The sequence below is a fragment of the Urocitellus parryii genome, chromosome 7, assembly GCF_045843805.1.
Source record: "Urocitellus parryii isolate mUroPar1 chromosome 7, mUroPar1.hap1, whole genome shotgun sequence".
NCBI classification, from domain to species: Eukaryota; Metazoa; Chordata; class Mammalia; order Rodentia; family Sciuridae; genus Urocitellus; species Urocitellus parryii.
In genome coordinates, this window is record NC_135537.1 from 159518588 (window position 1) to 159532152 (window position 13565).

The window sequence follows — 13565 nt, forward strand, 5'->3', positions numbered from 1 at the left end:
CCCCCTGCCTGGGGCAGAACCTGGAGAGCACGGAATCAGAACCTACGAATGAAAAGCCACCTCGTTTCAGTTTATTCAACATGTATTTATGAAGGACCTACTAAAGGCCACACAATGTTACTAGGCATTGTCCTGGGGATAATGAAACAGACCTAGAGGAGCTTGGTAAAAAGGAAGGAAAATCGGGCCTGACTCCTAAACTCAGCACTTTTTCTTCCCAAGAAATCCTTTAATCTACAGGAAACAAGAACTGAATAAATCATTCGAGGATTCCTTAAGAAATAATCCTATGGACTAAGAAAAACAGGCCTTCCAAAAATAAATAAATTAATTAATTAATAATACATACATACATACTCAAAATGTCTGGAAACCAGAAGTGCCAGATGTTGTTTCAGAAATTTAAAGTGAGATACTTAGGAGGCGTGGGGCAGCACCCAGTAAACAAATACACTGATATTTCTGCAGTGAAGTGTAGAAAGGTCATACTTGTTTGGGTACATATTCGAATGTTAAGATTATTAGAATGGGGCTGGGGATGTGGCTCAAGCGGTAGCGCGCTCGCCTGGCATGCGTGTGGCCTGGGTTCGATCCTCAGCACCACATACCAACAAAGATGTTGTGTCCGTCGAGAACTAAAAAATAAAAATATTGAAAATCCTCTCTCTCTCTCCTCTCTCACTCTCTCTTTAAAAAAAAAAAAAAAAAGATTATTAGCCTCACTTTGGAGTTTGCTACCAATTTTTTTTAATCTGCTTTTCAGAGTATTGCTAATTTCCAATAATGGACTGTGGACCAGAATATTAATGGCCAATATTTACTGAGAGGTAAAAGATTATTTTTTACATTATTGAATGCTTAATGTCATGTTCTTATTTATTTATTTTTAGATGTTGATGGACCTTTATTTTATTAATTTTTTCATATGAGATGCTGAGAATCGAACCCAGTGCCTCACACATGCTAGGCAAGTGCTCTGCCACTGAGCCACAACCCCAGCCCAATGTCAGGTTCTTTATCTGCTTTGTCTTATTTCTTTCACCAACCCTATGATGTAAGGACTATTATTAGTCTGTTCTGACAGATGGAAAAACAGAGGCTTACTGAAGTTCAGTCACTTACACAGGTTACTCTGAGAGCAAGTGGCATAATGACTGGGGCTCTAGGCCAAATTTGTCTGACTCCAGAAAACAAATTGAAACTGCTATGTGACATTGTCACTACTTGGAACTCTTCCACATTTACTATATTTTACCTTGTACTATTTATGGTCCTTTGGTGTTCTTTGCCTCATATCACTCTCCACCCCCATCATATACACACATCTTTGAGGCTCTAAGCCATGTGTTTGTTATCCATGAACCCAGTACCAGGCTTGAAATAGCTTAGGTACTTAATCTAAGTACCTAATGAAGTAAAATGAACCAATATACTAGTTTATACAGACTTTATGTTTTGTTGGTATAACATTTTATCACTGTAATAAAGATGCCAGAATATTAGTGAAAAAAATACAAAAGAAACTACCAACAGTGGTTGCCTCTGAATGGTGTGGTTGCTGACAAATTGGGTCAAAGGAAATATACCTTCTCATACCTTTTGAATGTTGTGCTGTGCATCTATGCCTATTGAAATGATATGGTTTATTCACTTTTTTTTTTTTTTTGGTCGTGGTAATGAGGACTGAACCTCAGGGGTCCTCTATCACAGAGCTACATCTACTTCCCCTGCCCTTTTTATTTTTTATTTTGAAACAGTGCTCACTAAATTGCCCAGGTTGGCCTCAAGTTTGTAATCCTTCTTCTTTTTTTTTTTTTTTTAATGGTACTGGGGATTGCACTCAGGGGCACTCAACCTCTGAGCCACTTCCCCAGACCTGTTTTGTATTTTACTTAGAGACAGGGTCTCACTGAATTGCTTAGCGACTTTCCATTGCTGAGGCTGGCTTTGAACTCTTGATCTTCCTGCCTCAGCCTCCAGAACCCCTGGGATTACACACTGCACTTTGGCAGCCTTGGAATTCTTCTGCCTCAGCCTCCAAAATCATTGGGATTACAGATATGTGCCACTGCTCAGTTCTGAACTCCTTTAAAAGTGAATAAAACCAGTTGGGGTACAGTGGTGCAAACCTGTAATCCCTGTATTTGGGAGGCTGGAACAGGAGGATCATAAATTTTGAGTCCAGTATTAGCATCTTAGCCAGACTCTGTGTCAAAATAAAAACAATTAAAAGGGCTGGGGATGTAGCCCCAGCGATGAACGCCCCTGGGTTCAATCACTAGTGCCACAAAAAAACACTCCGTAGCAGGCACAGTGGTGCATGCTTGTAATGCCGGTGATTTGGGAGGTTGAGGCAGGAGGATCTCAAGTTCAAAGCCACCCTCATCAGTTTAGCAAGGTCCTAAGCAGTTTAGCAAAACCCTGTCTCAAAAAGGGCTGGAGGCTGTCTTTGTGGTTAAGCGCCCCAGGGTTCAATCCCTGGTACAAAATAGAAAGAAAACAAATAAAAATACACCATAGCTCTTTCATGGCTAGAGACTTCAGATGCCCAAAGATGGCCTGTAGTGTGAGAGGATCCCTCAGTGTGTCTCCTCACTGCTGCACCATTGTTTTCAACTGCAAGGTATGGTAGTGATGAGGCATAACAAACAGATTCAGAAAAAAGAGGTTCAAGTTTTTAATCTGATCCATACTCTTTCCTTCTTTGCAGCCTGTTGTTGCATCTATACAATGGTGATAATTCCTACCTCTCAAGGTTTTCCTAACAATTAAGTGTGACATTTCCAGAAGTGCTTTGACAAGTGGCAAGCACTACACAAATAACTGACACCTTCACCTGTCCAGCTCCTTTCTCTTTACTGAGCCTTTGTTCCTTTTTTTTTTTTTTTGGTACCAGAGATTGAACCTTAGGGTGCTTAACCACTGAGCCACATCCCCAGCCCCCACCCCTTTTTTTTAAGAGAGAGAGAGAGAGAGAGAGAGAGAGAGAGAGAGAATTTTTTTAATATTTATTTTTTAGTTCTCGGCGGACACAACATCTTTGTTGGTATGTGGTGCTGAGGATCGAACCCGGGCCACATGCATGCCAGACGAGTGTGCTACCGCTTGAGCCACATCCCCAGCCCCCAGCCCTTTATTATATTTTATTTAGAGACAGGGTCTCGCTGAGTTTCTTAGGTAGCCTTGCTAAATTGCTGAGGCTGGCCTTGAACTTGTGGCCCTCCTGCCTCAGCCTCTTGAGCCACTGGGATTACAGGTGTGCAGAGTCGTGTCCGGCCCTTTGTTCCTGTTTTTGTTTTTTTTTTAACTTGGAATAATCTTCCCTTTACTGTACAAAGAAAATCCTAGTTATTTAACCTCTCTGAACCTCAGTTCCTCTTTAGTAAAACTGGGAAAATAACAGTAGCTACTAAAAAGGGATAATGTGACAATGAATGGGCATAGTGACTGGCCAAGGTAAATGCTCGATAACTGTTTACTCTTATTATTCTTACTTATCCTTCAAGGCTGGCTGGAATACATTAAGGTTAATATGCCTTTAACACTTCTAGGCATATTATTATTAATTAGTCATTTTTAATTACTCCCTCCTTTGGTTCTTTTTTTTTTTTTTTTTAAAGAAAGAGGGTGAGAGAGAGAGAACTTTAATATTTATTTCTTAGTTATCGGCGGACACAGTGTCTTTGTTTTGTATGTGGTGCTGAGGGTCGAACCCGGGCCACACGCATGCCAGGCGAGCACGCTACCGCTTGAGCCATATCCCCAGCCCCCTCCTTTGGTTCTTAGAGCTGATTACTCATACCTTTCTTATAGCATATACCACTTTTTTTATTTTAGTAGTTTGGTTACTCATCTGTCTGGCCACTCAATGACCTCCTCTAGGACTGGAAGCAGTGGTACCTATCTTTGTATCTTTAGGGCCTGCCATTCAGTGAAATAAGGACATAGTTGCCAGTTGCCCTTCCCCTGGCCACAGGTCTTTTTAGGATTTTTCCTCTACTTCCTCTTCCTCAGGGATGCCCATTTTCTTTTTGAAGGGCTGAGCTAAAATTGCACAAAAAAACTGCGAGTCAAGGCCTGAGAAGGACTACAGAGGATCACAGCTGCTTAAAGGACCAGCTCACCACCTGGAGTTTTAATCTGGGGCCTTGAAGCTGAGGGAGAAGAAGGGCCAGAGAATGAGGGCAAGGTAAGCTGACAGCGCTTCTAGTGCTCACTGACTTTTCCAAGGCAACACCTGGCTGCTCTCCATTGGCAACTTTGCCAGAGGGCAGTAGTGTGCTTCCTAGAGCAACTCCTGTGGCCTCTGAAGGTTGATGTCTGAGCAGTCTTCCCCGAAGAACCTGGATCAAACCCTCTTTTTACTCCCCAGCTTGAGCCTACCCTGCATTGAGCCATCTCTTGGTGCCACAATATTTGGTAGCACCTTGCTCGTGGCAAGTGCTCTCCCCCAAAGGATAGATTGACAAGTGTCCTGGAGTTCAGATCACTGCTGTCCCTCAATATTCTTACTTTTTTGTTGTTGCAGTATTGAGCCCAGGGATTCTCTACCACTAAGCGACATTCTGTACCACTAAGCTACATTTTTTTTTTTTTTTTTTTTGTACCAGGGATTGAACTCAGGGGCACTCTGCTACCAAGCCACATCCCGTCTTGTTTTCTATTTTATTTGGAGACAGGATTTCACTGAGTTGCTTAGTGCTTCACTGTAGCTGAGTCTGGCTTTGAACTCTCGATCCTCGTGTCTCAGCCTCCTGAGCTGCTGGGATTACAGAGGTGTGCCACCATGCCTGGCCCCAGACCTTTTTTATTTTTGAGAAAACGTCTCACTAAGTTGTCCAGACTTAGCAGCATCCCAATTCTCTACCTACTAGATGTCCAGACTAGCTTTGAATTTGTGATCCTCCTGCCTCAACATCACATGTTGTTGGGATCACAGGTGTGACTGTGTGGTGGTTTCTAATTATTATTATTTTTTAAAAATTTTCTTTTAGTTGTAGATGGACAATACCTTTATTTTACTTATTTTTATTTTTATGTGGTACTGAGAATCGAACCCAGTGCCTCACACATGCTAGGAAAATACTCTACCACTGAGCTACATCCTAGCCCCGGTTTCTAATTGGTTTTTGCCCTCTAAGAATAAAAATAAGTCCCTCTCCCAAGAACAATACATTTCTGTATTCACTTACAAATATTTTGAACTAAGGAAAATGGTCCCATCCATGTACCAACCTGTAGATCACAGAAGCTACATAAAGAACCTATGTTATGGATATGGGAGTATCCTCTCTGACCCCCAAGGACTCCTTGATCCTACCAACCACACTTCCATTTTTTTTTTTTTTTTTGTACTGTGAATTGAACCCACGGACACTTTCACTTTACTACTGGGCTACATCCCCAGACCTTCTTATTTTTCATTTATTTTATTTTTTGGTATGGGGGATTGAACCCAGGGGCACTTAACCACTGAGCCACATCCCCAGCCCTATTTTTTATTTTTGAGACAGGGTCTCACTAAGTCGCTTAGGCTGAGGCAGACCTGAACTTGTGATCCTCCTTCCTTAGTCTCCCAAGTTGCTGGGATTACAGACATGGGACAATGCACAAGGCCCAATTTGGGTTTTAGATCTAGGAATTCCAGGACTGTTTGGAATCCCAAAGGGAGATTTTTACTGGACTCTTGGTAAAAATAGGTTCCTGGCACTCTACAGTAACAAAAAGGCAGTTGCCTTCCCTGGGGGCTGTTCCTTGATTACCTCCAGAACAAGTGACCTCACAATGATGCCAATGTAATATCCCAAAGGGTTATGGTGTTCCATTTGTGTAACAGCATTACCAGTTCATCCATTGCTCCCTTGGTGACACATCAGCTGCCACTCTAACCTCAGTCCCATACCTTCTCTTTGGCCTTGAGATTCCTGGGCTCTGTAGGCAAACTTGAGTAACTTAAGGTAAAGAAGCCAACAGAATCAGTAGATTGATAGACTACTAGTTCTCACTGGGTATGAATTTGCCTCTTAGCCAGGGGACATCTGTTAATATCTGACATTTGTTAATTGGTTGCACAACCTGGGGGTGTGGTTAGTTGATACTGACATCTAGTAGGTATAGAACTGGGATGCTGCTAAACATACATTGTGTAGGAGACTACTTCCCCTTCAAAAGTGAATTTTCTGGCCCTAAACATACCAAGGTTGAGAAATCTTAAAGTGGAAAGGCCATGATTGTTGATTAAATGTCAAATGGACTTGGAATGGAATTGCTGGCCTGCTGTATGACCCTGGACATGTCACTTAACTTGGGCAAATGTCAAATGAGTCAAGACAGGGATAAGAAAACAGGTTCTGGAGTTTGAATCTTAGCTTTACTAGCCAGCTGTGTGACTTTAGGCAGGATGCCTCACCTCTCTGAGCTTTCCCTCCATTTTTCTATCAAACGTCTTGTTCATTGGAATGTGAAGTTAATCATGGAAAGTGCTCAAATGTCAGCCCATGTTATTACACCTAATGCAGACCTCCTTAATTTCTCCTTTTGAAACTTCCATAGGCACATAGCTTCTTGTACTCACGTATTTGATAATGTAGGGCATTGTTTCCAGTCTGTTAATGACCCCAAATTATTATTATTTTTTTTTAAAGAGAGAGAGAGAGAGAATTTTTTTTTAATATTTATTTTTTAGTTCTCGGCAGACACAACATCTTTTTTGTTGGTATGTGGTGCTGAGGATCGAACCTGGGCCGCACGCATGCCAGGCAAGCGCGCTACCGCTTGAGCCACATCCCCAGCCCGACCCCAAATTCTTGTGAGCAAGAACCTTTTAGATTTTTTTGCCTCCCCCAAATCCCCTGGGAAGCAGATTAGTGCCTAAGTACCTGTAGGACTATCTTTAAATTGCATGTACATTAAATGCACTTTTTTTTTCTTTTTTGGCAGGAAGGTGGGGGTTCTAGGGATTGAACCCAGGGCCCTGTAGCATGCTACAAACATGCAAGCAAGATCTACCACTGAGCTACACCCCTATCCAGTCTTTTTTTTTCGGGGGGGGGGGGCGAGGGATGGGTACTGGGGATTGAACCCAGGGGCACTCGACCGCTGAGACATATCCCCAGGCCTATTTTGCATTTTATTTAGAGACAGGGTCTCACTGACTTGCTTAGCACACTGTTTTTGTTAAGGTTGGCTTAGAACTCCCAATCCTTCTGCCTCAGCCTTCAGAGCTGCTAGGATTACAGGTGTGTGCCACTGCACCTGGTTATCCCTAGTCTATGTATTTTAACTCTTTGGGTACTGGGAATTAAACCTAGAGACACTCTACCACTTTACCCTAGTCCTTTTTATTTTGAGACAGGGTCTAAGTTGCTAAAGCTGGCCTCAAATTTGCAATCCTTCTGCTTCAGTCTCCTGAGTCACTGGGATTACAGGCATGCACTACTGTGCCCAGTTTGGAATGTGTTCTTAACATTATTAGAAAAGTTCTTGGTTTTACTATTTCACAGAAGTTTTGCAGTAAATTGAGGTACAATTCCCTTTGAAACCATCCAATTGAACACAAATCATGTCCCCAAGCACCTCTGCATTATTTTGTCCATGGCTTACTCCTGCTAGGGCTTAAAAGAGCTAGCTGGGCATGGAAGAGTGTACCTATAGCCCTAGTTACTTCCAAGGCTGAGTCCAGGCTAGCCTGCGCAAGAGTGGGATTCTGTCTCAATCCAGTTTAGTTATATCTTACTTGCTGGGTGCAGAGGTGTATGCCTGTGTCCAGCAACTTGGGAAGCTAAGGCAGAAGGATCATCACCTCAAGGCAACTTAGTGGGACCCAACCTCATAAAATAATAAGGGCTGGGGATGTGGCTCAGTGGTAAAATAGCCCTGGGTTCAATCCCCAGCACCACCTCCCACCCACCCCCAAAAGCAAAGCTAACCAATTAATAATGAAAGAGTCAGGCTGGCCTAGGGAGAACTAGGGATTCTGCCTCTTATCAGCCCTGTGACTCTGGACAAGTTATTTTGCTTCCCTAAGCATGGGTCTCTCATTTATGAAACTGGTTTAATGGGTGTGCTTATAATTCATAAAACCATTGTTGTAACACTTAGTACAAGCTGGGTGTGTTGGCATGTACCTATAACCCCAGGGGCTTGGCAGACTGAGGCAGGAGGATCACAAGTTCAAAGCCAGTCTCAGTGAGATCCTGTCTCTAAATATAAAATGGGCTAGGGATGTGGCTCAGTGGTTAAGCACCCCTGGGTTCAATCTCTGGTACAAAAACAAAAAGAAACAGACAAAACTACTTGGTATAGAGCTTGATGCAAATTAAGTCCCTCAAAAATGTTACATATTAATATACTAATTTGAAGAAAAGTTACAATTATTATTTGGATAAATTCACATTCCTCTGTGAGATGAGAATTTTCCATGTTGCCACTGTTGTGGCAGTGGTTTCTCTAGCCCCAAGGACTTCCTAATTACCAACAGCTGACCCAAGTCCCTCTTCCCACCTTTCCACCAAGGTTCTCTCCAAGGTCAAAGGACAGAGACAAAGGCATGGGTTTAGAGAAACATCGTTTAATGGTACAGCTCAGCACACTCCAGCACCAGTGGAGTCGAAGCAGCAGGGACCCGTGGGTGACCCCCACGGAGCCTCACATGGCGAAGAGGATGAGGAAGGCGACCATCAAACAGAAGAGCCCCATGGCTTCAGACAGGGCAAAGCCCAGAATGGCATAGGAGAAGAGCTGTTGCTTGAGAGACGGGTTCCTGCCAGGGACAGACATAGATGCCAACCCAGGGAGAGGAAAAAAATGAGTGTGGGTAGGGGTAGAGGGCACAGGAAGGTGAGGTGAAGAGTGTGCTATGACTGGGAGGGCCTAGCCTGCAGGGATCTCAGGAATTTGGTAGGCAAGTAAAGCAACAATTTGGAGAGACCAAGTCAACCTGGCTGGACACATATTTAGATTCTGGTTTAGAGGTCACTGGAAAAAGTGGGAAGTAGATGAAATCAAACTGAGGGCTCCAGTAGGGAGCACCCCTTACTGAAGATTTGCCTAAACAGGGTGAAACTTACAGTGGGAGATGCTTTGGGCCACCTCAAACTTACCTGGCATAGCCAATGATCAAGCTGCCAAACACAGTTCCAATGCCAGCCCCTGATCCGGCTACACCAACTGTGGCAGCCCCAGCACCAATGAACTTGGCTGCTGTGTCAATGTCCCGGGAGACAACACTGGTCTGGAACTCCCGTCTGGCCACCTGGAGTGGGGAGCTGCTGCTGTAGGAAGTCTAGAAGGAAGAGAAAGAAAGGAAAGTATGGCATTGGGACAGATGGCTGAATTCTACTCCACACCCCACCCACCTAAGCTCTGAAACTGCTGGCAAACTGACAAGTACAGAATCCTGAATGCAGAAAGTACACTGGGAATTGGCCTTAGGGTCTGTATTCAGATAGGGCCAGTGAAGTTTTGTGGTTAAGCACACCCCATTGTTCCAAGTTTCTAACCTACAATGCTCATTTTTGGTGCAACAGAACTATTAAGAGCATCATAGTCCTTTAATTGTCCTCCTTAGGCCTAAAAGCAAACCAAACGGAAAGAACTCTCCTGGGGAGATCTCTAAAAGGGGCCTTATTTCCTTACCTGTTTAGATGAGTCCTCTAGTCTATTCAGGAAGGAGGCAGACACAGGCCTGATCAGACCCCTACTACAGCGGATCTGTAAAATCAGAAAGACATATGTCTCCAAATCAGGCAAGAAAAAAAAAAAAACTTCATTGATGAGCTTCTCTAAACATGACTACAAAGTCATAAACAGATAAAATCCAATGTACTTCAAGGTCAAGTAATTTATTCCTGTTTCTACCAGGCAAGCCCACACCAGAGCTGCCCCAGAGCCTGGTGTAGTTGGCAGTGGCAACTATCACAATTTTGAACCATGTACTAGGCTAAGGTGCAGCTCAGTCGTATGACACATGGTTAGCATGTACAGGGTTCTGGGTTCCATCCCCAGCACTAAAACTCAAACCAAAACACTACAATACATGTGCCAAAGTTCACTTCTATATGTACAACCTCAGTTTCCCAGAATATAATAAGAATGCACACTTATATCAAACCAGGTCCAAGAAGGGTTTGTACCCAGATCACCAAAGGAATCAGAGGAAGAAAATTTGTCAAAATCTACCCATTGCTACCACTTCCAATGGTGTGGCACCTGGAACAGCCATCTAAGGAGAACAGTCTGTAACACCACTTCTTAAAAAATCTTGGTTCAGACTTGGCTGAACATTGAAATCACCTGGGAAGTTCTAAAAAATAATCCTGGGTTTCTACCCCCCTCCCAGAGTCTGTGCAATTGGTCTAAGGTGCAGTCTGGGCATTAAGATTTTTAAAAGCCCCCAGGAGATTCTAATGCGCAAAGTGAAGAATTATTAATTAGTGGACTGTCTGGCTATGGCTATGGCTGAGCCAGACTGAGGGTAAAGGTCGGATCTAAACTCTCAGAGGACACTTCAAAGCCAAGATAGCTTGGTTTACAGGCCCAAATAAACAGGGGTTACCTGTTTCACATCCTACAGCCTCCCCAAGGGGCCAACATCATCAGAACGCCATGCTCCTCAGTCCATTCATTAAACACCGATGACTCCCACACCACACATGGCACTACAGGGCACCCCGGAGCCGCAGCTTACCAGAGCCGGAGAAATGAGCAGTGCCCCGGTGGTCTGCATTTTTTCAGTCTGCATAGATTAAAAAAAAAAAAAAAAAAAAAGGAAAAATTGAGAGCCAGGTCGTTTGGATATAGCGGCGGCCTTCTTGTGTCTCCTTCACCTCCCACCCCGTCTTCTCTGTACCCTCTCTTCCATGCACCGTGCCCCAGCTGAGGGCATTAGAGGTCAGAAGGCTGATTCCGGGTCCACCACTTTTTGCACAGCGGCTTTGCAGAGAGAAAGTGAGGGAGCACCGAAAAAAATAAAAGATCAGGCCCCAAGAGAGAAATGTTGCGAAAGGGGACTGTCTCCCGGGAAGACTGGAGGCGGAAACTGGGCAGATGCCGAACAAGGTCCTGCTTGCCCATGTTACACAGATGTCTCCTCACCCCACAAGTGGCCGTTTATCGCTCTTTACCGTTGGTAATTAACATTAATTGACAAAGCTATAGATCCCCCATCGTCTCTCCCAGCCCTGGGGACAAATATCTCTCCTTATGGTCAAGCCTACAACCCTACAGATCGCTCGACTCCCGGCCCCAAGTCACCTGCACTCCCACTGCCCTACGGCCTCTGCTTGGCCCACAGCGCTCGCCCTGCTCAAGGTGACTGACTCACCTCTCTGCTTTAGCCCTTGGGCTCAGCGCTCAGCTCCCCCACCCACGTGTCCCGGGGTCCCTCCGCGTTCATTGGTCGCAATCCCCCGTATTCCCATTGGTTGACGTCATCGACTTTCCCTTTCTTATTGGTTTTCTGAAGCTTCGTCCTCTCTCTCCACAGGAGCTTCGTGGCAATTCCCGCCTCTATGCGGGTAAAGGCGGGGCTTTCCCTTTAGATCTGGGTTACGATTGGTCGATCCCCGAAACGCTCGACCATAGAGTCGGCGGGACTCGGAGTTTCCAGAACCTCTCGCACAAAATGGCGACCAAGATGGAAGCTGAAGAAAAAGGCGTGGGAGAGATGACCGGACGCCTGACGCAGAAAACACGTGACCTTGGTTCCGAGCCTTCATTTGGTCGCTCGGGCCTCACGTCGCGTTTTATATCGGCACTTGTAGTCAGGCCGGAGACCCCCTAGGAGTACTGAAATCCCGCGAGATGTTGCTCCCGATACATGGAGAGCCGACGCCTTTGCAGCAATTCCCACTCTAGCGATTTGTGAAAACCTCTGTTTCCGCTTTGGGGACTGAAGGCAGTCTGTAAAGTTCCGCGGTGGTGAGCGCACCTTTGTGGGCCTCTGCAGTTATGGACTAACAAACCGAGATTTTTTTTTTCCCAAATAAATGAAGCTTATATTGTAAAACCAGCTTTCTAGGAATAAAGCCACCCCGGTAGAAAGATGAGAGCAAAGGAGTAATCGGCAATCCACTAAAGAAGAAATATATATTGCAGGAAAGAACGTTCAGCCTTACTAATCAAAGAAATAAACGCACCGTTTCTCATTTTATCAAAAGAGCAGATTTTGAAAGGGGATATCCAAATTATAGTGTTATATTATATGCATGTGCAAATATGTAACAATGAATTCCACTATAATATTCATAATGTGCCAATTTTTTAAAAATGGGAAAAAAGCAGTTTTGTTTTAAATTCCTGTGAGCCAGGCACTCTCCCAAACTGCTGGTGAATTATGAATTAGCAATGTTTCCTTGAAAGCAGTTTGGCAATGTTTATTTTTATTTGAAAAACTTTGAATGGGCTATCCTCTTTGACCCAGCATTTCTTGAATAATTGAGAGCCTTTAAGCACTCCATTCTCTTTGACCCAGTAATATCACTTCTAGGAACATATCCTGAAGAAATAATCAGAAGCACAAAGATTCTATTAAAAGAATGAACACTGCAGAGGTTATCAAAAATGAAAACAGCCGAGTGAAGTGTTGCATGCCTCTAATACCAGCAACTGAGGAGGCTGAGGCAGGAGGATCTGAAATTCGAGGCTGGACTTGGCAATTTAGCGACATCCTCTCTCGAAATAAAAAATAGAAAGAAATGGGGATATAACTCAATAGTAAAGTGCCCTGGGTTCAATCTCTAGTACAAAAAAAAAAAAAAAAAAAAAAAAAAAAGAAAGAAAGAAAAAGAAAAGAAACACAATTCATGCCTTAATTTATTTATTTAAATTTTTTTTTTTTTTAATTTGGTACTGGTGTTGAACTCAGGGAGCACTACAGGGTTATATCCCCAATCCTTTTATTTTTTTTTATTTTTAGTCAGGGTCTCACTAGGTTGCCAAGGCTCTTTTTTTTTTTTTTTTTTTTTTTTTAGTTGTGGATAGACCTTTATTTTATTTATTTATATGTGGTGCTGAGAATCCAACCCAGTGCCTCACACATGCCAGGCAATTGCGCTACAGATGAACCCTAGCCCCAGCCCCAGCCCCTCCCAGTCCTTTTTATTTATTTATTGTTTATTTTTGAGACAGAGCTCCCTAAATCGTTTAGACTGACCCTGACTCAAAATGAAAATAAATACCTGGTCATATAGCTCAGTGGTAAAGGGTCCCTGGATTAAATAAATTCCCAGTACAAAAAAAAAAAAAAAAACGAACCAAAAAAAAAAAAAAAAAAAAAGCTTAAAGAAAATATATGTATTCTGGATGGTATAATAAGTTGATTTATATTTCTATGAGTGTATATATGTGTATATATATGTATATATATATAATACACACACATATATATATATATATATATGTATATTTTTTTTTTTTTTTTTGTACCAGGGATTGAACCCAGCAGTGCTTAACAACTGAGCCACATCTCCAGCCCTTTTTAAATATTTCATTAGGGACAGGGTCTCACTGAGTTTCTTTGGGCCTCGCTAAATTGCTAAGTCTGGCTTTGAACTCATGATCCTCCT

General features: G+C 43.3%; 1 protein-coding gene across 2 annotated transcripts; it reads right to left on the bottom strand.

Moving 5' to 3' along the window:
- Positions 1-8549: 8549 nt before the first annotated feature.
- Atp5mc1 (ATP synthase membrane subunit c locus 1) lies at positions 8550-11348 on the bottom strand. 2 transcript variants are annotated; one of them, XM_026386938.2, is made up of 5 exons: positions 11324-11348; positions 10688-10735; positions 9637-9711; positions 9102-9283; positions 8550-8761 (listed from the first exon to the last, which is right to left on the bottom strand). In XM_026386938.2, exons 2-5 carry the CDS (start codon positions 10724-10726, stop codon positions 8647-8649), a joined length of 411 nt encoding a protein of 136 aa, XP_026242723.2. In that variant the 5' UTR covers positions 10727-10735; positions 11324-11348; the 3' UTR covers positions 8550-8646. The 2 variants fall into 2 exon arrangements, with proteins under 2 accessions (XP_026242723.2, XP_026242722.2); XM_026386937.2 differs by having other exon boundaries at positions 11254-11341.
- Positions 11349-13565: the final 2217 nt, after the last annotated feature.